Source organism: Pseudochaenichthys georgianus, chromosome 16, assembly GCF_902827115.2.
Source record: "Pseudochaenichthys georgianus chromosome 16, fPseGeo1.2, whole genome shotgun sequence".
NCBI lineage: Eukaryota > Metazoa > Chordata > Actinopteri > Perciformes > Channichthyidae > Pseudochaenichthys > Pseudochaenichthys georgianus.
Window position 1 is genome coordinate 46,969,211 of NC_047518.2, and position 27,786 is coordinate 46,996,996.

Genomic DNA, 27,786 nt, shown 5'->3' on the forward strand with positions numbered 1-27,786 from the left:
CGCCTCAAAACCCACCTCTTCAACTCTCTATCCATAAGCCCCCCCCCTCTCAATCAACTTCCTCCTGACTGCTTTTCTGTTGTGTTTTGTTTCTTTTTGGTTTTGTCTTTGTTTTTGTTTTGTTTGTCTACCCTCCCTCCCAAATGTAAAGCGTCTTTGGGTTCAGAAAAGCGCTATATACAATTGATATATTATTATTATATCAACCTGAAAAACTGCGAGGCTCCACTCGCAGACCCCCCTCCGCACCACAGTTACTCCGCTGCGAGATGCTGCACGCACCCCCAACTAGTGCTGCGTACCGGCAAGCCGAACCGGTACTGGACTTGTAAAAAGTTTCGGTTCAAGTCCAGTTAAAACCGGAACGTCGGGAACCGGTACTTGGACTCGCAAAAAAACTAGCACTTACGTATATTCTGGTGTCTGTGGTTATTTAAACATTCCCTGATAAACGTTATTCAGCGTCAATAAATGAGTGCTAATCCCAGTGTGCTCAGTGTACAACATCACATGTCATTTCACCTTTGATTCACAGTTTGAAAACGTAGCCTTTCGCCAAATGCTAATGCTAACCGGAAGTGAAGAATTTTCAGAATAAAAGTATTAGTTAAGTTAATCGTGTGAACTTCCGGGTTTTTCAGAATAAAACTGATTTAAATTAAATAGTGTATTTAATTCAAAATTACGCCATATCAACATTGATTTTAATTTCTAACAGTATGTATGTACATCACTATGTATGTAGTATGTACTGTATAATGTACACATGTAGAGTTGTAGAAAATACATGCACAGACAGTACAGTACTCTGACTGTTCAGTCACTACAGTGTATACTGTACATAGTAGGTGTGTAACAGTGTAATGCGTATAGTCTACTCTACACTCTACCTTTCAGCACCGTTTTAGGGATTTAGGCTCAGTCAGCTCAGGGACTGTTTGGTTACTTTAGTTTGGTAAATGAAATAAATGTTTGAACTTTGTAGTAGTTCACTGTAGTTGCTGTCATAAGTCAAAGCCTGTCATAAGTGGCAAAAAGTGTTTTTTCTACATTTGTACTTTGTAGAGAAATGTGGACACAAGTTAGATGGGAGCACAATAAACCTGATGAGTTTGAATTTGAGTTGATTATGAGTTAATTTTAAATTGATAATTAGCTCACAATAAGTTCACTTTAGTTACTCACACAACTTGACACAAGACATGGGTTCAGGTCTGGACTTATAAGTCCGGACCTGAACCTGAACCTCTGGACTTGAGTCCGTACCTGAACCTGAACCTCTGGACTTGAGTCCGTACCTGAACCTGAATGTGAGTCCAGGTACGCAGCACTACCCCCAACTCTGACTGACTTCCCGCATCCCTGTGTAACTGGGAAGCTGATAGAATTGGATCGATAGATCGTGCTGTTTTTGCAACTTCAGCATAGGGGATTGGAATGTTTATTGAACTTCGGCTTTCAACTGATTTACCTTCGAAACACATGTATGGCTCTGCCGCTCAGCGCTGCTGCTTGCCTCTGTCTGTGTTCTTCGCACCTGCCTGTAATCTGAGAAGGTCCCGCCTCTATGGCTGGCTCCCGCCCGGAAAATCTTCAGTGTTGATTGACACTTCAGTAATAGCCTATCAGATAGCGCTGCGGGCGGGACATTGCTCGTGTACAGAGAGTGGTGACTGCAGCCAGAGAAACGGCCGCATCAGAGCCAAAGTGTTATCGGCAATTTTATTAAAAAAAGGCCGATACCGATAATCGGTCAAATGAGGAATATCGGCCCTGATAATCGGCCAGGCCGATAATCGGCCAGGCCGATAATCGGTCGACCCCTAGTTGTAATCCATATTATAGCAAGAACGACTCAACTCAGTAAAGAGAAGTGACCGTCCATCATCACTTTAACCTCTTAAGCCCGAGGGTCCCCCCAGTGGACCTCCCACCGTTTTTTTACGAGACTATGTCTCAGGGCTTCTTAACATTTATGAAACTATTAATGTTCCATACTCTTTTAACGGTAAGAAACTCAGCTAACTGACAATCTGAACCATTTTTAGCTAAAAGAAACAAGAGTAATACCAAGCCTTTGAATTAGCATGGAGCGAAAAAATGCTAACTAATGCTAACGGACTTTTGCACAGCACTCACGGTAGATATGCCCTTATTACTTATCGTAACTGCACAAACAAGATACCCGATTAAAGCTGAGACTCCACAGATTCCACACATGTAATGTCATCACTGTAGGACCCCAAATTCCTGGAGCTATCAGCCAGAAAAGAGAAAGTAAACAACATCCGGTTTCAAAAACATTACAATAATTACGTCTTACCTTTTTTGATTTGTGATCAAAAGTTGTGTTCAACGGAATAAAAACGCCGCTCAAAGTTAATCCAATGTCTTTGTGTCACGTATAATTTTTTTACTGATAATCCATTATCATATTTATGGCAATATACTGCGTAGAGATGTCCCGATCTGATCACGTGATCGGGGATCGGAGCCGATCACGTGATTTTCCAAAAATCGGGGATCGGGAGAAAAAAATCGGGGATCGGGATTTTTTTGTAATTAATGTTACAAAACAAAGATGACCATGTTCACGTCTTAAAGTCATCCTGAGGACATAGTTTTGGTTTAAAATTACACAACATCATGTATGTGTTGCTTTCTTTGGGCTTGTTTTCATAGACCTGGTTGCTTATTTCTCTGAAATCTGGCAACAGAGTGGGCGCAGTGTCTAATAGTAGCAGTGAGCTAACGAGAGGCTACGTTCAGCTGGTGACTCGGGAGTCGGAACAGAGAAAATGTCAGGAGTTTGGAAGTATTATAAAATTGAAAGCGAAGGCAGTGTAACAGCCAGATGCAATGTTTGCAAGGCGGAGGTTCCGCGTGGTGGAAAGAACAGCGCTACGTTCAACACGACCAATCTAATACGCTACCTGAGAAACAATCACCAACAACAACACGGCGAGTACACAGCGGCCACTCGGGTAACGGCACTGAAGCAACCGACACTTTTAATAGGAAAGAGAAACTGCCCCAGAACAGAGAAAAGGCCAACACAATAACAGCCAAGATAGCTGAATTCATCGCGTTGGATGACCAGCCGTTATCTGTTACATTTTTTTCTCTTAATGCATTGCATAAAGATCGGAAAAAATCGGTATCGGCAGATTGTCAAAATCAAATCGGAATCGGATCGGGAGCAAAAAAAGGTGATCGGGACATCCCTAATACTGGGTATAAAGTGTTGCCGTGCAGGCTTGTACTTTCAGATATGTTTCGTTTGCTTCTCTATTACGTCCGCAATGGTAATGTTTACGTGGATTTGGGAACTGCCCATCGATTCTATTGGATGTAATGGTTAAGAAAAAGGTGTAAATCACCCAAATCGACCAATGGGTTCCAGAGATATGGTCCTGCGTAAAGTATAAAGAATGCCAGACAGCTTAAGTACATTACGCAGCAGACTTTACTTATTGTTTACTACCTAAGGAAGCAGGAATTGCAGGACCCAGAGCGCATGAAGCACAAAGCGGACAGCATATAACGGAATTGCAGTTTTATTGCTTATAGATTATCAGAACATTTCAAAGGGGACACAGCCACATTGGATATTAACCTATGGATTAACTACATCATCGTTTTTTATCGTTTTAATGCCATTGAAGACCAGTTTAGACCAGACAAAGAGGAAGGTGAGCCATGTTAGCCTAGCGCATGTTAGTACCTAGCGTCACTTGTTTTGATGTACATTTTTGTTGATAACCTCGCGAGTTTGTATCTTTCAGTGTTGAGGTGGGCACCGTTAGATTCTGTGTCTTTACGGTCATAAACAATGTGTTGGAAGTACAGCTAGGATAAGTAATAAGGGAGCTAGGAGTGATTTTCCGTGCAGTAATAGGTTAGCATTTTTCGCTCGGGGCTAATTCAGAGGCTCACTGTTAGCATTGTGTGTTTTTTTTGAAAAAATAAATGAAAAAGATCAGTTAAATGAGTTTTTTCCCATTATATGGATATAAAATATACATAGTTTATTAAATATTAAGGTTTCTTAGATGTTGTTTCCTGCAAATGACGTGATTTCGGGTCCGTGGGGCCTAAGAGTGTTTTTATATTTTATATTTATTTTTTTCACAACAGTTGTATTTGGATGGAATGAATACCTATAGTGATAATTCAAAGTAATAAAATGATTTTTACAGTGAAAAAGTTCAAATGGAAGTGATGGTTCCCAAATTACCCAGAGGTGAGTCCGCCTGGACTTTATTTTTCTAAACCTCTCTAAAAAGGTCACATTTCACTTTTTTTCCATCAATCTTGATACAGGGTACTTCTTTTATGTTATAGTTTGGTTTCCTAAAGCTTTTAGTCTACTAACCCATAATTCAAGGGTGGTTTTCACTATAAGTAATCGTTACGTACTCCCCCCCCCCCCCTTTTGTTGTCCTCTTTGCTCTCTCTGCTGTGCAGATACAGCTGGCTCCGCCTTCCCCAGGTGTTCCCAGTTGCCAATCAGCCGAGCATAAAAGAGGAGACTGAAGGAGAAAGGGGGGGGGGGGCGATCACTACTCCGGATGTCTCTGCTGTGTCAGAGCTCTTTTGCCTTTTCGTTGTGTTTCCTGGAGGACGTGTTAGAGTTATGTTTTCGCGGCTTTATTTCTCCCGTTAGGTTCTGTGTGATTTTGGGTAGCGGAGGAAGGCTCTGGATCCTACGGCCCGTGGTGTGGTTGGCCCAAGTCCCCTCCGTCTTTTTGTTTGTTTTACCTGTCCTCCAGTGTATGTTTTATGATTGTGGCAATAAATGTATGATCACAGTTTAGTGCCTACGTGTTGTGTACTTTTGTTTTATGTTGCGGACTGCCTCACGAGCCACTACTATTGAGTAGGGAGAAGGGTCGTAACAGTAATGTTTTTTTTTAAGGCGGACATTAGAATTTACATGTTTTTACTATGTTCCATCTGAATTTACTTTAAAATAAAAACATCTATATTGATTCTGACACTTCTACATCCAACGCACAGATGTAACCTTGCTTTGAGAGAAAAGATTATTAATTTACCCGTTTTAGAAGTGAAGATATAGTCTTTGTTGCGTTAGTGGCATTTTCGAGCCTGAAACCTGAAAAACAGGCTCAGGGCTTAAGAGGTTAAGAAATGAAGGCCAGTCGATCCGGAAAATGTCAAGCACTTTGAATGTATCCTCAAGTGCAGTCGCAAAAACCATGGAACGCTATGATGAGACTGGCTCTCACGAGGACCCCCCGGGAAAGGAAGAGCAAGAGTTACCTCTGCTCAGAGGATAAACACATCAGAGTTACCAGCCTCAGAAACCACAAATCAAAGCACCTCAGATTAGAGCCCACATAAATGATCACAGAGCTCAAGTAGCAGACAATCTCAACATCCACTGTTCAGAGGAGACAGTTCACGAGCATGCCGATCGATCGGAGCGTCCCTAATATGTATTCATTGATTTATTTATGAATTATTCTCCCGCGATTTGAATTAACCGAAAGAACGAGATCGCGGATACAAGCGGCCGAGATGGGTTTCCTTCGCCGGGTGGCTGGTGTCTCCCTTAGGGATAAGGTGAGAAGTTCGGTCATCAGGGAGGGACTCGGAGTTGAGCCGCTCCTCCTTCGCGTCGAAAGAAGCCAGTTGAGGTGGTTCGGGCACCTAGTTAGGATGCCACCTGGGCGCCTCCCTAGGGAGGCGTTCCAGGCATGTCCAGCTGGGAAGAGACCAAGGGGTAGACCTAGGACCAGGTGGAGGGATTATATCTCTTCACTGGCCTGGGAGCGCCTTGGGATCCCCCAGTCAGAGCTGGTTGATGTCGCCAGGGAAAAGAAAGTTTGGGGCTCTCTGCTGGAACTGCTACCCCCGCGACCCGACCACGGATAAGCGGGAGAAGATGGATGGATGGATGGATTTGAATTAATCCAAAGTATTTGTTTTTATTTGCTTTTACACATTTAAAAAGAAAAGGTGAATAAAGAAGCACATTAAAACTAAAGTATCAATGTATGTCACATTTAACCAACTACAGTGGAGTGCACCAGCTGGGCGTAAACTGGGCGTAACTCTACGTCCGTCGTAGAACCGAAGGTTAAGACCGAACTAAAGTTATGACTCGTGCACCACTTAGACTCAAGCCCTGTATGCGTTGCGCCCGGGTGTAACTTTTACGCCAGGTATGGAGCAGGCGTAAATCGGAAAGACAGACTAGTATCCATAGGAACGTAAAACAGGCGAGAAGGATAATAACGATGGCAGGGCATCTTGTTTACATGTTTAACAATGCAAGGGCATTAAGAAGAGAAAGAGTCGTCCGTGATCGAACAAACCCACTGGACATCTATTCAGTGAACTGAGAGAGAGGTTTCGTTTCGGCAGACAAGCCCCATTTGATTTAATCGAGGAGATCTCCCCTCAACTCCAGCACGGATCAGACCGAAACGCTGCGCTCTCCCCAACCTTGCAGGTGCTGATTGCGCTCAGATTCTACGCGAACGGGGCCTTTCAAAATACTGTGGGAGACATGATTAATGTTCATCGCACAACTGCATGTCGGGCTATAAGACAAGTTTCATTGGCCCTCCAGCACCGCCTTAGGAACTATATTCACCTACCCACGCAAGAAGAAGCAGCGAAATCCAGGCAAGATCTTTTGTTAAAATCAGGTATACCTGGTATTGTCGGATGCATCGGCGGGACTCATGTTTGCATTCAGGCCCCCTCTGAACAGGAGTATTTGTATGTTAATAGAAAGGGTTACCATTCTATAAATGTTCAAATGGTGTGCAACTCGGACATGGGCATTGTCGACCTCGTTGCAAGATGGCCTGGGTCGACCCATGATGCTCGCATCCTGAGAGAGAGCGCCCTTCAATGGGAATTTGAGGCAGGGAGAGTGAATGGCCCGAGACTAGTCAGGCTTGGTGCACTCGGTGTAAATTCGAATCACTAAGTCGGACGTAGCTAAGCCCGACGTTAGAGTTAAGCCCTACTTTTTTACCCCAGCTGGTGCGCTCCACTCCTAGTGCCCACATGCATGGGTCATATTTAAATCAGTACATTAAATGGCATATTATTCAATGTATGTATTTTTATAAATATATTTATTTTGGTAGGTTTGCTCTTCCGTAATACATTTAATTATTATAATAAAGTACATGTGTCTAATAATACTTACATACTTTTACTTAAATAAGATATGAATGCAGCACTTTAACTTGTAATGGAGTATTTTCACAGTGTGGTGTTTGTACTTTTACTTCAGGATCTGCTACCTGCAGCAAGTGCTGATAAAGGGTCTAAAGTGTTATTAATGTGATAATAAAGTGCTACTGAAGAGTGTAAAGTGTTAATTAAGGGTAAAGGGAACAGACCTGCTCTGTGGATCCGAAGCTGAGGCTGTAAAACAGCGTCCAGTAGCTTCTGGAGTCTCTTGTTCTCCTCTTTGGAAAGAAACAGCTCCTCCTCGAGCTCTGCTATTGTTTGTTCAAACAGAGCAAATGTCTCTTCATTAGCAGCAGTGACTCGCTGCTTCTTCAACGACAGCAGCATCTGGACTTTACTCATGTTTCCTATATCACCTTTTCCTGCAGACTCCGTTAAACACACCGTTTCTCTCTGCATCAAACTCTCAATCTGACTAGTGTTGCTAACGTGTTTCCAGCTAGCATGCTAAGCTAGCTCCTGTAGTCCGAGGTAAACGCTCCAGAAGAAAGAGCACACAGTCCATTCGGAGGTTTATCCAGACACACAGATGATGGATCAGTAGAGCTGGAGCTCACACACACTTTCTCAGGAACACACAGAGAGAGAACCGTAGCGACGAGACGCCACGTGGATCCAGGTTCTTCTTCTTCTTCTTCTCTCGGTTTTTGGCGGATTGCAAACAGCTTTAAGGTGCATACCGCCACCTACTGTACAAGAGAGTGTTTCACCATATCATCCTATCAGCACTTGTGGAATTATACCATTGTGTTGTTTACGTTGTTTTAAATTCTTCAAATCAATCCTGTTCCACTCAAATACTTAAAAATGGCCTTTCTGCCTCTCTTACCCCCTCACCTTCTGTTCCCAGTGTCCCCATCAGGCTCCACTCCCTTCCTGGTAGCTCTACCCCCTTTAAAATGTTACACATCTTCTGACATTATTCGTGTAAAACAACTTTTAAATCTGATTCTTACTTTTAGAGATATTAAACATTGTTCAGACCTTGGTACAGAGGCCTTCTTCAGATGTTAACATTAACAGTGTGCGTGATGTCACAGCTAGAGGGTAAGACATCTTGAAATTTGCCTTCATATTTTTTTTAACTGCCATAATTCCCAAACCCTACATCCCTGAGACATAATGTATCATGATAAACGTAGGAAAACATCTCGTAGCTTGAAAAAAGACAAATAATTAAGCAATAATAATTAAACAAATTGCCTCTTGAGGGCATGAAGTGACACAAACTGTCAACATGCCTCCATTAAAGCCCATTGTAATGTCAGGCTGATATTTCCTCACGGCAGCAGCCGCACACCTTTAGTTAAACTGCCAAAAAGGCCACATTATTAATTAATCATCAGACTACATTAATATTTTAATAGTAAAACAATAAAATAAATGAATGATAACACTTTACTTTATTCAACATAAAACCAAATTAACCTTAATAAGATATGGATATTAAGAAGGCCTTCAAAAATGATACTGATGTATTGATGAAAGGCTGGCATTTTTTACGTTTGCTTACCGAATAATGTAGAATCTCGCAAATATGCAAAAAAAGACATACTGTAGCATAGCATGTCCAAACTTCGCACAAAAACAGCATAATACAGTACGTTGAATGCAGGCAAAAAAACACAGAATACTTTAGTCTGTCAGAAATATGAAAAACAACATATATGTCCAAGAAATATGTTGAAAATATGTAAAAACAAAAACCACAAAAAAACACGTTTGGTTCTTTGATCAAATATTTCCTCAACAGAATCATAAAGCTGGACTGAGTTTGATTAAGGGGAGGTTATCGTTTAACTTAAGTAAATAAGTTCTAAACTAAGTTTCTCTATAACATGTGATGACTATGATCTGAACATATCTAAAAGGGAAATGTGTCTCGTAAGCAAAGCAATCAGTGTTGGGTCCCTTTAACCAATAGTATAGTACCAACAGTGAATCTCATTGTGTATTCATTCAAGTAAGCAGGGGCGGACTGGGGGGAAAAAGTGGCCCGGGGATTAATTGACAGACAGGCCCACTTAATGCGCGGCATGTATCGGCCGGCCGGCGACGGAAGTATGTTACTTAACAAAAAACCTGCCTTGAATGTTATTTTGGACAATTATTCATATAGTAATCACATTGAGCCCTTGAGTTGCCTAGAGCAAAAATAGTTACGGCATATATTTAGTGATTTTAATGTTAACAGATCAATAACATTTGGACCCAATTTGCCTGACTTGACACATGGAATAAAACATGGGCAACGTACGAAGCATCCTCAATGTGAGACCTCACCTCCTCTAGGGGGGTCCGGGGGCAAGCTCCCCCGGGAAGAGATTTTTTTTAAATGTTGAAGTTAAATGCATAAATCTGATCCATTTTGAGAGCAAAATTAGGGACTAAATCTATTGCAGTCAGTAGGGGCTTGGACTGTGAGCCGTAGGGTCGCCGGTTCAAGTCCCCGACCAGACCTATTTGGAGTGTGGACTTCTACTTGGAGAGGTCACAGTTCACCTCCTGCCCTGCCGTGGTGCCCTTGAGCAAGGCACCAGACAAGGCTGTACCTTTAGTAATGAATATTACATGTTGTGAGGAAATCTTTCCACCAATAATTCCAATAAGTAATCCAAAATGTATTCACTTCAGGTTTACAAAAGAAACTGTAATCAGATTACTCGTTTTTCAAATGTAACACGAGCTGAATACAGTTACTTGATTTTTGTATTCCGATTACATAACGCCGTTACATGTATTCCGTTACAACCCAACCCTGGCCACACCCCACTGGGCTGGGCTGGGTCGGAACACTTACAAATGTGGGCCGGTAGGATTTAGGCAAAAAAAAAATGTTTGTAGCACCGGCCCACCGGGGAAACTCCCGGTGTTCCCAATGGCCAGTCCGCCCCTGCAAGTAAGTAATGACGTAGTGTGGGTCCAAAAATAATCATTTGCACTTTCATTATGTTGCTACATTCCCACAGGTATGTTGATGTGTTTGTGGAGCTTAAACAGCTTTTCATTGGTTAATAAAGGTCTCAGAGCTGTAGTTGGAAGAGCAGATCTCCTGACAGCTGATAGATGAATACAGATGAAGAATGAACCCTTATGAATTATAACCCTAACCCTTCAATGCAAACCCATGATGTAATGACAGTCATTCAGAATAATTGAGTCATTGAATGCTCATTTCAGTCGATTTAATCAAACAAAACACAAACATATTGGACATAGCCTCAAGACTGTAACCTCTTCACATTCTGTTGAAATAGTCAATTACTAGCCTTATCTCACACATTGCTGTTTTGAATCTCTAATATGTGGATGACAGTTGAACTGCATGATGTAACATGTATGCCATCTGCTGGAAAGAAGACGTATCGCTCTGTTGGCCTTGTTTAGACAACAAAAACAGAGTGAAGCTCTCTGAGATCAACAATCTTTGAGTACAGACAGCGTCCTGCAGAGAGCACACAACCCAACAGCACGTTGTTGGTCTAGCATCACTTTACAAAACGTTTGCATTAAGACACTAAGACTAGCTGGTCCCTTGTAAAGGTGAGTCCACCTTAAATGAGCAGTGGGTGATCAGCAGGTGAAAGGCAGGACACGGGAACTTGGTCCTGAGGAGATGTAATGATGATTAAACAAGAAAAAGTCTCAAGGGGTCGAAGAAATAAACATTTGTGACTATTAGAGAATCGTTTGCAGGTGGGTGGAAACAGGCTTAGGGAGTAACGTATTACATGTAACGGCATTAGGAGACAAAATAGACAAATGTATTCTCTTACCAACACACTTGGTCTTTTTAAACGATTACGCCATTTAAGTCTTTTGTCACAAACTTTGCAGATCTATTTTTCCTCTCCTGTGTGGATTCTCATGTGTATCTTTAAACTTCCACTCTGTGAAAAAGCTTTCTTACAGACCGTGCAGGTGAATGGTTTCTCTCCTGTGTGGATTCTCATGTGTATCTTTAAACCTCCACTCCGTGAAAAAGCTTTTTTACAGACTGAGCAGGTGAATGGTTTCTCTCCTGTGTGGAATCTCATGTGCATCTTTAAATCTCCACTTGATGAAAAAGATTTCTTACAGACTGAGCAGCTGAATGGTTTCTCTCCTGTGTGGACTCTCATGTGTTTCTTTAAACTTCCACTACATGGAAAAGCTTTCTTACAGACTGTACAGGTGAATGGTTTCTCTCCTGTGTGGACTCTCATGTGTCTCTTCAAACCTCCATTCTGTGAAAAAGCTTTCTTACAGACTGAGCAGCTGTGTGGTTTCTCTCCTGTGTGGATTCTCATGTGTCTCTTTAAATATCCACTCTGTGGAAAAGCTTTCTTACAGACTGAGCAGGTGAATTGTTTCTCTCCTGTGTGGATTAGCATGTGTGCCTTTAAATATCCACTCCTTGAAAAAGCTTTCTTACAGACTGAGCAGCTGAATTGTTTCTTTTCAGCACTACGTCTTGGATCACTGACAGATTCATGTCTATTTTTCAGTGAGTTTGAGCCTGAGGCAGGTTCTCTGGTCTCCTTCCCATCAGCACCGTCTTCTGTGTCAGGTTCAGAAGAGTCTCCAGCATCAGGTTCAGAAGAGTCTCTAGTGTCAGGTTCAGAAGAGTCTCCAGTGTCAGGTTCAGAAGAGTCTCTAGTGTCAGGTTCAGAAGAGTCTCCAGCGTCAGGTTCAGAAGAGTCTCCAGTGTCAGGTTCAGAAGAGTCTTCAGTGTCAGGTTCAGAAGAGTCTTCAGTGTGGTCCTCAGCCTTTGGTTGCAAACTGCTCTCTGGGTCTGAGTTCCTGGCTGGTTCTGGTCCTCGACAGTCATCTCCATCAGCTTCTGTTTCCATGTGTTCAGTTTGTCTTTGATGAGGCTGAGAGGACTGAGGTTTCTCTTCATCATCTTCACTCTTCACAGGGTCAGGAGTGAAAGTGGACTTGGTGATATCAGCCTCCTCCAGCTCCTGAAGCTGCTCTCCCTCCTGTTCCTGCTTAATGTGTGGGGGGGGCTCTGGGTCCTCCTGGTCCAGACAGGTGCTGCACTCCTGCTGGTCAGGGAGAAGCTCTTCTTTAACCACCACCAGCTGCTGGACGTCTGCAGGAAACAGGAAACACAGTCAGAACAAACTGTTAAGTGTTAGCATTTAAAAACCTCATCACCATTACAATGGGAGACATTTTGCAGCCCTAATTAATGCCTTTGTTTTTATATTTTCACATTATCTTTCTTAGTCCCACCTAGTGTGTATTTGTGTTGGCTCAAGTCACCTCATGTAGCCCAGCCCCTTTCCACTTCCAGTTAAACATGTAAAAGGGTTTTTTCTTCTGTAAACAAGGAATTGTATTTGGGATCGTTCACAGATACACTACGCCTACAGTATAGAATGAAAATACTCTGGTACAAATTAAAATCCTGCATTCAAACCTTATTTAAGTAAAAGTATGCAAGTATTAACAGAACATTTGACAGCACCTTCTTATGTAACGGTAATGATGGTGCAGTAAAATGTTCCATGTCAGTGTTTAATTTATGTTGTTTCTTGATTACTTTGTATGTTGCATTTTACTGCTGTACATGTTCAAAGTTGCCCTTGTATAAATGATTATGGATGAGGGAACCTGCTAAATGTTCAAATATGTGTGTTTTTTTATATACAGTACCAGTCAAACGTTTGGACACCTTCTCATTCAATGTGTTTTGCTTATTTTAATTTGTTTCTACTTTGTAGATTAACACTGAAGACATCTAAACTATGAAAGAACACATATGGAATTATCTAGTAAACAAAAAAAGTGTTACACGCACCCCCAACTCTGACTGACTTCCCGTGTCCATGTGTAACTGGGAAGCTGATACAATTGGATCAATAGATCGTGCTGTTTTTGCAACTTCAGCATAGGGGATTGGGATGTTTATTGAACTTCGGCTTTCAACTGATTTACCTTCGAAACACATGTATGGCTCTGCAGCTCAGCGCTGCTGCTTGCCTCTGTCTGTGTCCGCGTTCTTCTCACCTGCCTGTAATCTGAGAAGGTCCCGCCTCTATGGCAGGCTCCCGCCCGGAAAATCTTCAGTGTTGATTGACACTTCAGTAATAGCCTATCAGATAGCGCTGTGGGCGGGACATTGCTCGTGTACAGAGAGTGGTGACTGCAGCCAGAGAAACGGCCGCATCAGAACCAAAGCGTTATCGGCAATTTTATAAAAAAAAAAGTCTGATATCGATAATCGGTCAAATGCAGAATATCGGCCACGATAATTGGCCAAGAAGAAGAGAGTTGTTTGGGCCAAGAAACACAAGGATTGGACATTAGACAGTGGAAATCTGTACTTTGGCCTGATGGGTCCAAATGAGAGATTTTTGGTTCCACCCTCCGTGTCTTTGTGAGACGCAGAGAAGGTGAGCGGATGGTTTCTGCATGAGTGGTACCCACCGTAAAGCATGGAGGAGGGGGTGAGAGGGTGGTGGGGGGGCTTTACTGGTGTCACTGTTGGTGATTTATTCAGAGTTCAAGGCACCCTTAACCAGCATGGCTACCACATCATTCTGCAGTAGCCAGCAACATATAAATCATATTCTGGATTTGTTAACACTTTTTTGTTCACTAGATCATTCCAGTTAAAGGTGGGGTAGGTAAGTTTGAGAAACCGGCTCGAGATACACTTGTTATATTCCATGGAATGCTCTTAACATCCCGATAGCAATGAATATCTTAAGTGCTTTGTGTATTTTCAAATTCTAGCACACTCGAGCTGTTTTCTCCAAAATTACCTACACCACCTTTAATGTGTTCTTTTATGTGTTTGATGTCTTCAGTATAAATCTAGAAAGTAGAACCAATTTAAATAAATAAAAAACATTGAAAGAGAAGACGTGTCCAAAGTTTTGACTGCGACTAATACTAGTGTATATCTCTCTCAAAATATATATATTCTGTGTGTATATATATATATATATACACAGAATATATTATAAATACATGTTAGCAATAATTGATTGATGAGATTTTAAATTCATTTATAGTAATGTTTTAATTACTTGATGACCTTTGTACTAGTTCCCCTATTCTTTATCAAGTAACATTTTAGATGTGTTTAATTGATTATTGAACATATTTATTAGGGATGCTCCGATCGCCAATTTTGGAGCCAATCGCCGGAATCAGTATCGGCTGATACCGATCAGATCGAGTGGGCGGGGCCTATGGGGATCTTCCATTTAAAGTGATGTTTAAAACTCAGTTAATGGGCTCATTCACTGGAGCTTCCACAAACAACAACCAACATAATTATTACATTCAAATGAAGTACATTATTCAGGTTTACATTAACTGTGGATAAGAACACGGGAGAGATGAGCGGAAGCGCTCTCTCTCTCTTTCTCTCTCTCTCTCCGTCTCTCCCTTTCTCTCTCTTCCTCTCTCTCCCTTTCTCTCTCTCTCTCTCTCCCCATCTTTCCCTTTCTCTCTCTCCCTCTCCTGTCAGTATCTCTGCAACTCACTGATCCAGTGATGAGTGACCCGACAGTGAAGAATCAACATATGTGTAACTAGTTTAGCTAGTTCCAGAGGTAGATCAAATAGCTAAGTGTGTTAGGTCTAACTCTGTGTGTGTTTCGCTCCGCTCACCGGTCCGTCACAGCGGGTGGAGCTGCAGGATTTCTGCTTCACACACGTTGCATACCTCTATTTTATTGTCCTTTTTGGACACCTTAAAATGCTGCCAGACCGGTGAAGCCATTTTGGTGAGCTTGTTTTGCCGCGCACAGAGAAAAGTGTCATGTATTTTACGTCATCATTTTACGTTATGTGATCGGCTCTCGCGATCGGCATTTTTAGAGAGCCAGATCGATCGGTAGGGAGTGAGTAGGTGGCCGATCGATTGGAGCATCCCTAATATTTATTCATTGATTTCTTTATGAATTATTCTCCCATAATTTGAATTAATCCAAAGTATTTGTTTTTATTTGCTTTTACACATTTAAAAAGAAAAAGTGAATAAAGAAGCACATTAAAACTAAAGTATCAATGTATGTCACATTTAACCAACTACAGTGGAGTGCACCAGCTGGGCGTAATCTGGGCGTAACTCTACGTCCGTCGTAGAACCGAAGGTTAAGACCAAACTAAAGTTATGACTAGTGCACCACTTAGACTCAAGCCCTGTATGCGTTGCGCCCGGGTGTAACTTTTACGCCAAGTATGGAGCAGGCGTAAATCGGAAAGACAGACTAGTATCCATAGTAACGTAAAACAGGCAAGAAGGATAATAACGATGGCAGGGCGTCTTGTTTACATGTTTAACAATGCCAGGGCATTAAGAAGAGAAAGAGTCGTCCGTGATCGAACAAACCCACTGGACATGGAGGGGTTTAATTTCGGCATACAAGCCCTTTTGATTTAATCGAGGAGATCTCCCCTCAACTCCAGCACGGATCAGACCGAAACGCTGTGCTCTCCCCAACCTTGCAGGTGCTGATTGCGCTCAGATTCTACGCGAACGGGGCCTTTCAAAATACTGTGGGAGACATGATTAATGTTCATCGCACAACTGCATGTCGGGCTATAAGACAAGTTTCATTGGCCCTCCAGCACCGCCTTAGGAACTATATTCACCTACCCACACAAGAAGAAGCAACGAAATCCAGGCAAGATCTTTTGTTAAAATCAGGTATACCTGGTATTGTCGGATGCATCGACGGTACTCATGTTCGCATTCAGGCCCCCTCTGAACATGAGTATTTGTATGTTAATAGAAAGGGTTACCATTCTATAAATGTTCAAATTGTGTGCAACTCGGACATGGGCATTGTCGACCTTGTTGCAAGATGGCCTGGGTCGACCCATGATGCTCGCATCCTGAGAGAGAGCGCCCTTCAACAGGAATTTGAGGCAGGGAGAGTGAATGGCCCGAGACTAGTCAGGCTTGGTGCACTCGGTGTAAATTCGAATCACTAAGTCGGACGTAGCTAAGCCTGGCGTTAAGCCCTACTTGTTTACGCCCAGCTGGTGCACTCCACTCCTAGTGCCCACATGCATGGGTCATATTTAAAATCAGTACATTAAATGGCATATTATTCAATGTAGGCCTATGTATTTTTATAAATATATTTATTTTGGTAGGTTTGCTCTTCTGTAATACATTTTAATTATTATAATAAAGTACATGTGTCTAATAATACTTACATACTTTTACTTAAATAAGATATGAATGCAGTTAGGGCTGGGCGATTTTTTCGGTTTTCACGATTAATTTGCATTTTTACTTTCCTACGGTTTGTGAAATGGCTGAACCGAAAAATCGCGATTTTAAAACATGTCTAGACTTTAAGGGACTCCGTAGTAGCTTACTCTCTCACTTTCCAGAACGCGCACAAAACTCAGCCACATTGCCTGTGACTACCCGATCTGCAGCTCTGCCCGATCTGCTGTTGTTATGCTGTGTTCGTTGTTCGTTGTTGAGCATAACAGAGGACTCAGACATTGTACATTACATATATAACTAAACACGCCTTTTCTCCTCCTTATCTCTTTCATGACTTTTCATTTAATATGGTTTGAACGCTGTAATCAATACTCAAGACAGGAAAGACTTCACGGCTGGTTTCATTTCTGGTAGTTCCGGTTGTTGTCTCATGCTACCCACGTCTGTACACAAACGTATTCAGATCAACTGTACCTTCATTTAATATTCAGCAATAATAATATCTCAACGTCTATACAGTAGTTGTAGTGTTGAAATCAGTAGGTTTCGGTGTGCAACACTCCATGTCATATCGCTACTAAATTCACCTCTATAGTAAATGGTATATTAGCCACATGCTAAATGCTAACCGGAGATGAAGGATTTTCAGAATAAAAGCTTAACAACTGCGCACGAGAACTTCTGGTTTTTCAGTATAAAACAGCATTTAAACTGACGGTATGTTTAAGGTACTTTATGCCATCAAAAACATTGATTTTAATTTATAACACTGTGCGCATGTGCAGAGCTGCAGATCGGGTAGTCACATAGCCTACTGCAATCACATTCACCGCTTCACCGACAGATGTACCATAAAAATGTCCACGAACACAGATGAAGAACTCATTCCTAAAAAAGGTGCTTCAGTTGTATGGAAGTGGTTCGGGTACAAGCGGTCATACATAGAACAAACAACTGTTCTGTGTAAGGTCTGTAGAAAGACAACTTCCTAGAAAGTTAAAGGGATGTTATTTTGTTTGAGGGTATTTTTTTATTATTCATTTCATTATCATTATTTATTGTATTTCATTTTACAAGTTTTTTCAGGGATGGCCTACAAGAGATTTTCTTTTCAGTTTGATTTAAAAAAAATCTTTGCACATTAATGACAGCCAAGTGCTGTGGTGCTGTTTTTATTTTATTTTTTTTATTCTTGAACAACTGATTTGTTCACATAGGCCTAGACTACTTGGTAATCTTATTTATTTGTATTGTGTTAATAAAGAAAATATGTATTTACATTTTGCCTTGGTCTGGTTTGTTTAGAAAAAAACAGAAAAAAATCGAGGTTTAAATCGAAAATTGTCCATTAGTTAGAAAAATATCGAGATTTTATTTTTAGGCCAAATCGCCCAGCCCTAAATGCAGTACTTTAACTTGTAATGGAGTATTTTCACAGTGTGGTGTTTGTACTTTTACTTCAGGATCTGCTACCTGCAGCAAGTGCTGATAAAGTGCTACTGAAGAGTGTAAAGTGTTAATTAAGGGTAAAGGGAACAGACCTGCTCTGTGGATTCGAAGCTGAGGCTGTAAAACAGCATCCAGTAGCTTCTGGAGTCTCTTGTTCTCCTCTTTGGAAAGAGACAGCTCCTCCTCGAGCTCTGCTATTGTTTGTTCAAACAGAGCAAATGTCTCTTCATTAGCAGCAGTGGGTCGCTGCTTCTTCAACGACAGCAGCATTTGGACTTTACTCATGTTTCCTAGATCACCTTTTCCTGCAGACTCCGTTAAACACACCGTTTCTCTCTGCATCAAACTCTCAATCTGACTAGTGTTGCTGACGTGTTTCCAGCTAGCATGCTAAGCTAGCTCCTGTAGTCCGAGGTAAACGCTCCAGAAGAAAGAGCACACAGTCCATTCGGAGGTTTATCCAGACACACAGATGATGGATCAGTAGAGCTGGAGCTCACACACACTTTCTCAGGAACACAGAGAGAGAGAACCGTAGCGAGGAGACGCCACGTGGATCCAGGTTCTTCTTCTTCTCTCGGCTTTTGGCGGATTGGAAACAGCTTTAAGGTGCATACCGCCACCTACTGTACAAGAGAGTGTATCAACCATATCATCCTATCACCACTTGTGGAATTATACCATTGTGTTGTTTACGTTGTTTTAAATTCTTCCAATCAATCCTGTTTCACTCAAATACTTAAGAATGGCCTTCCTGCCTCTCTTACCCCCTCACCTTCTGTTCCCAGTGTCCCCATCAGGCTCCACTCCCTTCCTGCCTCTCTTACCCCCTCACCTTCTGTTCCCAGTGTCTCCATCAGGCTCCACCCCCTTCCTGGTAGCTCTTACCCCCTCACCTTCTGTTCCCAGTGTCTCCATCAGGCTCCACTCCCTTCCTGCCTCTCTTACCCCCTCACCTTCTGTTCCCAGTGTCTCCATCAGGCTCCACTCCCTTCCTGCCTCTCTTACCCCCTCACCTTCTGTTCCCAGTGTCCCCATCAGGCTCCACTCCCTTCCTGGTAGCTTTGACCCCCTTTAAAATGTTACACATCTTTCTGACATTATTCGTGTAAAACAATTTTTAAATCTGATTCTTACTTTTAGAGATATTAAACATTGTTCACACCTTGGTATAGAGGCCTTCTTCAGATGTTAACATTAACTAGAGTGCGTGATGTCACAGCTAGAGGGTAAGAAATCTTGAAATTTGCCTTCATATTTTTTTAAACTGCCATAATTCCCAAACCCTACATTCCTGAGACATAATGTATCATGACAAACGTAGGAAAAGATCTCGTAGCTTGAAAAAAGACAAATAGTTAAGCAATAATAATTAAACAAAATGCCTCTTGAGGGCATGAAGTGACAAAAACTGTCAACATGTCTCCATTAAAGCCCATTGTAATGTCAGGCTGATATTTGCTCACGGCAGCAGCCGCACACCTTTAGTTAAACTGCCAAAAAGGCCATATTATTAATTAATCATCAGACTACATTCATATTTTAATAGTAAAACAATAAAAGCAATGAATGATAACACTTTACTTTATTCAACATAAAACCAAATTAACCTTAATAAGATATGGATATTAAGAAGGCCTTCAAAAATGATACTGATGTATTGATGAAAGGCCGGCATTTTTTACATTTGCTTACCGAATAATGTAGAATCTCGCAAATATGCAAAATAAGACATACTGTAGCATAGCATGTCCAAACTTCGCACAAAAACAGCATAATACAGTACGTTGAATGCAGGCAAAAAAACACAGAATACTTTAGTCTGTCAGAAATATGAAAAACAACATATATGTCCAAGAAATATGTTGAAAATATGTAAAAACAAAAACCACGAAAAAACACGTTTGGTTCTTTGATCAAATATTTCCTCAACAGAATCATAAAGCTGGACTGAGTTTGATTAAGGGGAGGTTATCGTTTAACTTAAGTAAATAAGTTCTAAACTAAGTTTCTCTATAACATGTGATGACTATGATCTGAAAATATCTAAAAGGGAAATGTGTCTCGTAAGCAGAGCAATCAGTGTTGGGTCCCTTTAACCAATAGTATAGTACCAACAGTGAATCACATTGTGTATTCATTCAAGTAAGCAGGGGCGGACTGGAGGGAAAAGTGGCCCGGGGATTAATTGACAGACAGGCCCACTTAATGCGCGGCATGTATCGGCCGGCCGGCGGCGAAAGTATGTTACTTAACAAAAACCCCGCCTTTAATGTTATTTTGGACAATTATTCATATAGTAATCACATTGAGCCCTTGAGTTGCCTAGAGCAAAATAGTTACAGCATATATTTAGTGATTTTAATGTTAACAGATCAATAACATTTGGACCCAATTTGCCTGACTTGACACATGGAATAAAACATGGGCAACGTACGAAGCATCCTCAATGTGAGACAATTTAACAGGGGGTGTGAGCAGGTGGTGGACCTCACCTCCTCTAGGGGGGTCCGGGGGAAAGCTCCCCCGGGAAGACATTTTTTTTAAATGTTGAAGTTAAATGCATCAATCTGATCCATTTTGAGAGCAAAATTAGGGACTAAATCTATGGCAGTCAGTAGGGGCTTGGACTGTGAGCCGTAGGGTCGCCGGTTCAAGTCCCCGACCAGACCTATTTGGAGTGTGGACTTCTACTTGGAGAGGTCACAGTTCACCTCCTGCCCTGCCGTGGTGCCCTTGAGCAAGGCACCAGACAAGGCTGTACCTTTAGTAATGAATATTACATGTTGTGAGGAAATCTTTCCACCAATAATTCCAATAAGTAATCCAAAATGTATTCACTTCAGGTTTACGAAAGTAACTGTAATCAGATTACTCGTTTTTCAAATGTAACACGAGCTGAATACAGTTACTTGATTTTTGTATTCTGATTACATAACGCCGTTACATGTATTCCGTTACAACCCAACCCTGGCCACACCCCACTGGGCTGGGCTGGGCTAGGCCGGAACACTTACAAATGTGGGCTGGTAGGATTTAAGCAAAAAAAAAAAAGAAATGTTTGTGTTGGCCCTCCGGCCCACACACAGCACCGGCCCACCGGGGAAACTCCCGGTATTCCCAATGGCCAGTCCGCCCCTGCAAGTAAGTAATGACGTAGTGTGGGTCCAAAAATAATCATTTGCACTTTCATTATGTTGCTACATTCCCACAGGTATGTTGATGTGTTTGTGGAGCTTAAACAGCGTTTCATTGGTTAATAAAGGTCTCGTAGAGCTGTAGTTGGAAGAGCAGATCTCCTGACAGCTGACAGATGAATACAGATGAAGAATTAACCCTCATGAATTATAACCCTAACCCTTCAATGCAAACCCATGATGTAATGACAGTCATTCAGAATAATTGAGTCATTGAATGCTCATTTCAGTCGATTTAATCAAACAAAACACAAACATATTGGACATGGCCTCAAGACTGTAACCTCTTCACATTCTGTTGAAATAGTCAATTACTAGCCTTATCTCACACATTGCTGTTTTGAATCTCTAATATGTGGATGACAGTTGAACTGCATGATGTAACATGTATGCCATCTGCTGGAAAGAAGACGTATCGCTCTGTTGGCGTTGTTTAGACCAGTGTTTTTTAAAGCGGGGGCCCGACCCCCCGGGGGGCCGCCACGGGGCGCCAGGGGGGTCAAAGTTTGAGGGAAAGGGGAATTAAAAAATAATGTTAATGTTACATTTTTTAGATGTTATTAATAACTGCATATCTATCATTCTATGTGTCCTTTGATGCCATTCTTTTAATATATATATTTTTTAATATTTTATTTTTTTGTTTTTAATTCACACGACCGCCCATCAAACCAATCAGAATCGAGCTGCCGTTACTGAGAGTGAAACTGAGTATCAGCTTTTGGAGCAAGTGAGAGCTAGTGAATATTTCGCTCTGCAGCTGGATGAGAGCACGGATGTAGCAAATATTGTTGTTTATATATATATGAATATAAATACATTTACTGTTGATATTACTGTTGAATATTATATATAAATAGCTTTCAAAAATGCTACAAATATATGTTAATTGTTGATACTACTGTTCAAAATCATATAATATTATAAAGACAGAAATCACTTTAAAAATGCTTTAAAATATGTTTACTGTTGATATTACTGTTTAATATTGTGTTAAAAATGTTTATAACAGAAGACACCATCAATGTAATGAATGACAAACAAAAGATAAATATAAAACAAATTAGAAGAATAACTAATTATTAATTATTAATACAAATATATATTAAGAAAACGTATTAAGCTGTATGATTAATTTGTCATATTTTCCATCATAATGTACTCATCATTTAAACAAAAAAATTGCAACAGGGGGTCCCCACCAGACGATAATGCTATAATGGGGTCCTTGGCATGGCAAAGTTTGGGAACCCCTTGTTTAGACAACAAAAACAGAGTGAAGCTCTCATTTGATCAACAATCTTTGAGTACAGACAGCGTCCTGCAGAGAGCACACAACCCAACAGCACGTTGTTGGTCTAGCATCACTTTACAAAACGTTTGCATTAAGACACTAAGACTAGCTGGTCCCTTGTAAAGGTGAGTCCACCTTAAATGAGCAGTGGGTGATCAGCAGGTGAAAGGCAGGACACAGGAACTTGGTCCTGAGGAGATGTAACGATTATTAAACAAGAAATAGTCTCAAGGGGTCGAAGAAATTAACATTTGTGATTATTAGAGAATCGTTTGCAGGTGGGTGAAAACAGGCTTAGGGAGTAACGTATTACATGTAACGGCATTAGGAGACAAAATAGACAAATGTATTCTCTTACCAACACACTTGGTCTTTTTAAACGATTACGCCATTTAAGTCTTTTGTCACAAACTTTGCAGATCTATTTTTCCTCTCCTGTGTGGATTCTCATGTGTATCTTTAAACTTCCACTCTGTGAAAAAGCTTTCCTACAGACAGTGCAGGTGAATGGTTTCTCTCCTGTGTGTATTCTCATGTGCATCTTTAAATATCCACTTGATGAAAAAGATTTCTTACAGACTGAGCAGGTGAATGGTATCTCTCCAGTGTGGATTAGCATGTGTTCCTTTAAACTTTCACTCTGTGAAAAAGCTTTCTTACAGACTGAGCAGCTGAATGGTTTATCTCCTGTGTGGACTCTCATGTGTATCTTTAAATATCCACTTGATGAAAAAGATTTCTTACAGACTGAGCAGGTGAATGGTTTCTCTCCTGTGTGGATTAGCATGTGTTTCTTTAAATTGTGACTCAGTGAAAAAGGTTTCTTACAGACTGAGCAGCTGAATGGTTTCTCTCCTGTGTGGACTATCATGTGTTTCTTTAAATATCCACTCAGTGAAAAAGCTTTCTCACAGACTGAGCAGGTGAATGGTTTCTCTCCTGTGTGGACTCTCATGTGGTCCTTTAAATGTCCTCTCTGTGAAAAAGCTTTCTTACAGACTGAGCAGCTGAATGGTTTCTTTTCAGCACTATGTTGTGGATCACTGACAGATTCATGTCTATTTTTCAGTGAGTTTGAGCCTGATGCAGGTTCTCTGGTCTCTTTCCAATCAGCACTGTCTTCAGTGTCAGGTTCAGAAGAGTCTTCAGGGTCAGGTTCAGAAGAGTCTTCAGTGTCAGGTTCAGAAGAGTCTTCAGTGTGGTCCTCAGTCTTTGGTTGTAAACTGCTCTCTGGATCTGAGTTCCTGGCTGGTTCTGGTCCTCGACAGTCATCTCTATCAGCTTCTGTTTCCATGTGTTCAGTTTGTCTTTGATGAGGCTGAGAGGACTGAGGTTTCTCTTCATCATCTTCACTCTTCACAGGGACAGGAGTGAAAGTGGACTTGGTGATATCAGCCTCCTCCAGCTCCTGAAGCTGCTCTCCCTCCTGTTCCTGCTTAATGTGTGGGGGGGGCTCTGGGTCCTCCTGGTCCAGACTTGAGCTGCACTCCTGCTGGTCAGGGAGAAGCTCTTCTTTAACCACCACCAGCTGCTGGACGTCTGCAGGAAACAGGAAACACAGTCAGAACAAACTGTTAAGTGTTAGCATTTAAAAACCTCATCACCATTACAATGGGAGACATTTTGCAGCCCTAAACAATGCCTTTGTTTTTATATTTTCACATTATCTTTCTTAGTCCCACCTATTGTGTATTTGTGTTGGCTCAAGTCACCTCATGTAGCCCAGCCCCTTTCCACTTCCAGTTCAAAATGTAAAAGGGTTTTTTCTTCTGGCGTAGCACTAGCCGCAATGTAAACAAGGAATTGTATTTGGGATTGTTCACAGATACACTACGCCTACAGTATATAATGTAACTCTGTTACAAATTAAAATCCTGCATTCAAACCTAATTTAAGTAAAAGTATGCAAGTATTAACAGAACATTTGACGACACCTTATGTAACGGTAATGATGGTGCAGTAAAATGTTCCCTGTCAGTGTTTAATTTATGTTGTTTCTTGATTACTTTGTATGTTGCATTTTACTGCTGGACATGTTCAAAGTTGCGCTTGTATAAATGATTATGGATGAGGGAACCTGCTAAATGTTCAAATATGTGTGTTTTTTTATATACAGTACCAGGTCAAAAGTTTGGACACCTTCTCATTCAATGTTTTTTGCTTATTTTAATTTGTTTCTACTTTGTAGATTAACACTGAAGACATCACAACTATGAAAGAACACATATGGAATTATCTAGTTAACAAAATAAGTATTAAAAAAAAAATCAAGAATATGATTTTTGTTTTAGATTCTTCAAAGTAGCCCCTTTTGCCTTGATGACAGCTTTGCTCACTCTTGGCTTCTCTCAGTCAGCTTCATGAGGTCGTCACCTGGAATGGTTTTCTATTAACAGGTGTGCCTTGTCAAGAGTCAATGTGTGTAATATGACTTGCCTTCTGAATGCGTTTGAGACCATCAGTTGTGTTGTGCAGAGGTAGAGATAGTGCACAGTGGAAAGCCCTATTTGACTGCTGTTGTAATTAGGGATCGACCGATATGGCTTTTTCAAGGCCGATACCGATTATTAGTAATCAAGGAGACCGATAACCGATATTTGGAACCAATATACATTTGCAGTAAAATCTGAAAATATATAGTGTCAAAATGTAGAATAACACAAACTCCAACACAACTTCTTTGAAATGCATTTAAGCATATATTATGTTTAATTAACTTTTAAACATCTTACAACTGGTTTCCTCTCTGTGCCCTTTTCTTTAGTGCAGCCATCTGCTATGAGTTAGAGAGAGACAAGAAGTGGGGCTGCAGGCTGACATGCTTAACTAACAATAATGCTTAATTTATTATATCAAACCAATGCCTGTCTATCTAGCATAAAATCCCAATAAGCTGCTAGCAACTGCAAAACACTAGTGCTAGCTAATGTTTTGCAAACTATTAAAAGTGAGGCTATTACAGACGACCCACTTTGATTCATTCAAACATTCCAAAATGCTTTCTGCTGCTGCGGACAAGAAAGCCAAACAACTCGCGCTCACCGAGGCATCGACCTCCAAAACCCTTTCGAGGGCTACAAGAAACGAGGTGAGAAGCCTACAAGACTGAAGCTGGTCAGATAACGAACGAGTAAATGAAAACAGAATGAGGCGGAGAAGTGCGTGTGTGTGTGTGTGTGTGTGTGTGTGTGTGTGAGAGAGAGTGTGATTAAAATAGCCCAATTGCTTTTACAATAAATACACATTGAATGTGTTTAATTGAAAGTAAAGAGGTTTAACGTTAGTGGCAGGTTGTGTGTGAGAGAGAATAAATAAATAAGACAGCCCAATATTTATTTTTCCCGCATATTTCGCAACTTTCCGCAATTTCACCGCATAAAATCACATAAAACCCCGCATGTTCGATCGCATAATCAAGGATTTTAGCCCGCATAATCAAGGATATTTGCCCGCGTTTTTCTGGAGGGTCTAGCTAATGAGCTTCACATATCAACCTGAAAAACTGCGAGGCTCCACTCGCAGCCCCCCCCTCCGCACCACAGTTACTCCGCTGCACGCACCCCCAACTCTGACTGACTTCCCGCGTCCCTGTGTAACTGGGAAGCTGATAGAATGATCAATAGATCGTGCTGTTTTTGCAACTTCAGCATAGGGGATTGGGATGTTTATTGAACTTCGGCTTTCAACTGATTTACCTTCGAAACACATGTATGGCTCTGCCGCTCAGCGCTGCTGCTTGTCTGTCTGCGTTCTTCGCACTTGCCTGTAATCTGAGAAGGTCCCGCCTCTATGGCAGGCTCCCGCCCGGAAAATCTTCAGTGTTGATTGACACTTCAGTAATAGCCTATCAGATAGCGCTGTGGGCGGGACATTGCTCGTGTACAGAGAGTGGTGACTGCAGCCAGAGAAACGGCCGCATCAGAGCCAAAGTGTTATCGACAATTTTATAAACAAAAAGGCTGATGTCGATAATCGGTCAAATGCGGAATATCGGCCCCGATAATCGGCCAGGCCGATAACCGGTCAACCCCTAGTTGTAATCCATATTATAGCAAGAACGACTCAACTCAGTAAAGAGAAGCGACCGTCCATCATCACTTTAAGAAATGAAGGCCAGTCGATCCGGAAAATGTCAAGAACGTTGAATGTATCCTCAAGTGCAGTCGCAAAAACCATGGAACGCTATGATGAGACTGGCTCATGGAGGCCCCCCCCCCCCCCCGGGAAAGGAAGAGCAAGAGTTACCTCTGCTCAGAGGATAAACACATCAGAGTTACCAGCCTCAGAAACCACAAATCAAAGCACCTCAGATTAGAGCCCACTTAAATGATCACAGAGCTCAAGTAGCAGACAATCTCAACATCCACTGTTCAGAGGAGACTGCGTGAATCAGGCCTTCAAGGTCCAATAGCTGCAAAGATCCACTACAGAGGATGAACAACAAGAAGAAGAGAATTGTTTGGGCCAAGAAACACAAGGATTGGACATTAGACAGTGGAAATCTGTACTTTGGTCTGATGGGTCCAAATGAGAGATTTGTGGTTCCAACCTCCGTGTCTTTGTGAGACGCAGAGAAGGTGAGCGGATGGTTTCTGCATGAGTGGTACCCACCGTGAAGCATGGAGGAGGGGGTGAGATGGTGGGGGGGCTATACTGGTGTCACTGGTGGTGATTTATTCAGAGTTCAAGGCACCCTTAACCAGCATGGCTACCACAGCATTCTGCAGTAGCCAGCAAAATATAAATCATATTCTGGATTTGTTAACACTTTTTTGTTCACTAGATAATTCCAGTTAAAGGTGGGGTAGGTACGTTTCAGAAACCGGCTCGAGATACACTTGTTATATTCCATGGAATGCTCTCAACATCCCGATTGCAATGAATATCTTAAGTGCTTTGTGTATTTTCAAATTCTAGCACACTCGAGCTGTTTTCTCCAAAATTACCTACACAACATTTAATGTGTTCTTTTATGGTTTTCATGTATTCAGTATAAATCTAGAAAGTAGAACCAATTTAAATAAATAAAAAACTTTGAAAGAGAAGACGTGTCCAAAGTTTTGACTGCGACTAATACTAGTGTATATCTCTCTCAAAATATATATATTCTGTGTGTATATATATATATATATATATATATATATATTAGGGCCGGGACTTTAACGCGTGTAGTGGAAAATTTTATTATTATCATCCTTATTATATCTTTCATATGTTTAAACCAAATGCTTCTTATTTCCTCTTGTTGTGCTTTTACCATTATTATTCTATTATATTCTCTTATGAGTTTCCCAGTCTCTGCAAGGCCACAGCTGTTTCAGCAGACTGGGAGACTCATACACAGTCAGACACATCACGAACTTCCCTGCTCTGAGAACCGTTATGCTATCTACTCAAGGCCACTGGGTGTCTCATAACAATCT

General features: G+C 41.3%; 2 protein-coding genes and 1 pseudogene across 2 annotated transcripts in view; 1 reads left to right on the forward strand and 2 right to left on the reverse strand.

The window, feature by feature from the left end:
* LOC117460744 (gastrula zinc finger protein XlCGF57.1-like) overlaps positions 1 to 27,786 on the forward strand; it is a 109,354-nt pseudogene that overhangs the window by 24,526 nt on the left and 57,042 nt on the right.
* LOC139435379 (zinc finger and SCAN domain-containing protein 22-like) lies at positions 10,463 to 18,543 on the reverse strand. Its single transcript, XM_071206019.1, has 2 exons — positions 17,965 to 18,543; positions 10,463 to 12,313 (listed from the first exon to the last, which is right to left on the reverse strand). The coding sequence occupies exons 1-2, from the start codon at positions 18,212 to 18,214 to the stop codon at positions 11,076 to 11,078; spliced, it is 1,488 nt and encodes a 495-aa protein (XP_071062120.1). The 5' UTR covers positions 18,215 to 18,543; the 3' UTR covers positions 10,463 to 11,075.
* The window catches only part of LOC139435380 (zinc finger protein 79-like), a 117,217-nt gene continuing 111,628 nt past the window's right edge, over positions 22,198 to 27,786 (reverse strand). Inside the window, exon 2 of the mRNA XM_071206020.1 lies at positions 22,198 to 23,902. Within this exon, the coding sequence (XP_071062121.1) occupies positions 22,785 to 23,902 (1,118 nt within the window). The 3' untranslated portion in view covers positions 22,198 to 22,784. The remainder of the gene's footprint in view (positions 23,903 to 27,786) is intronic.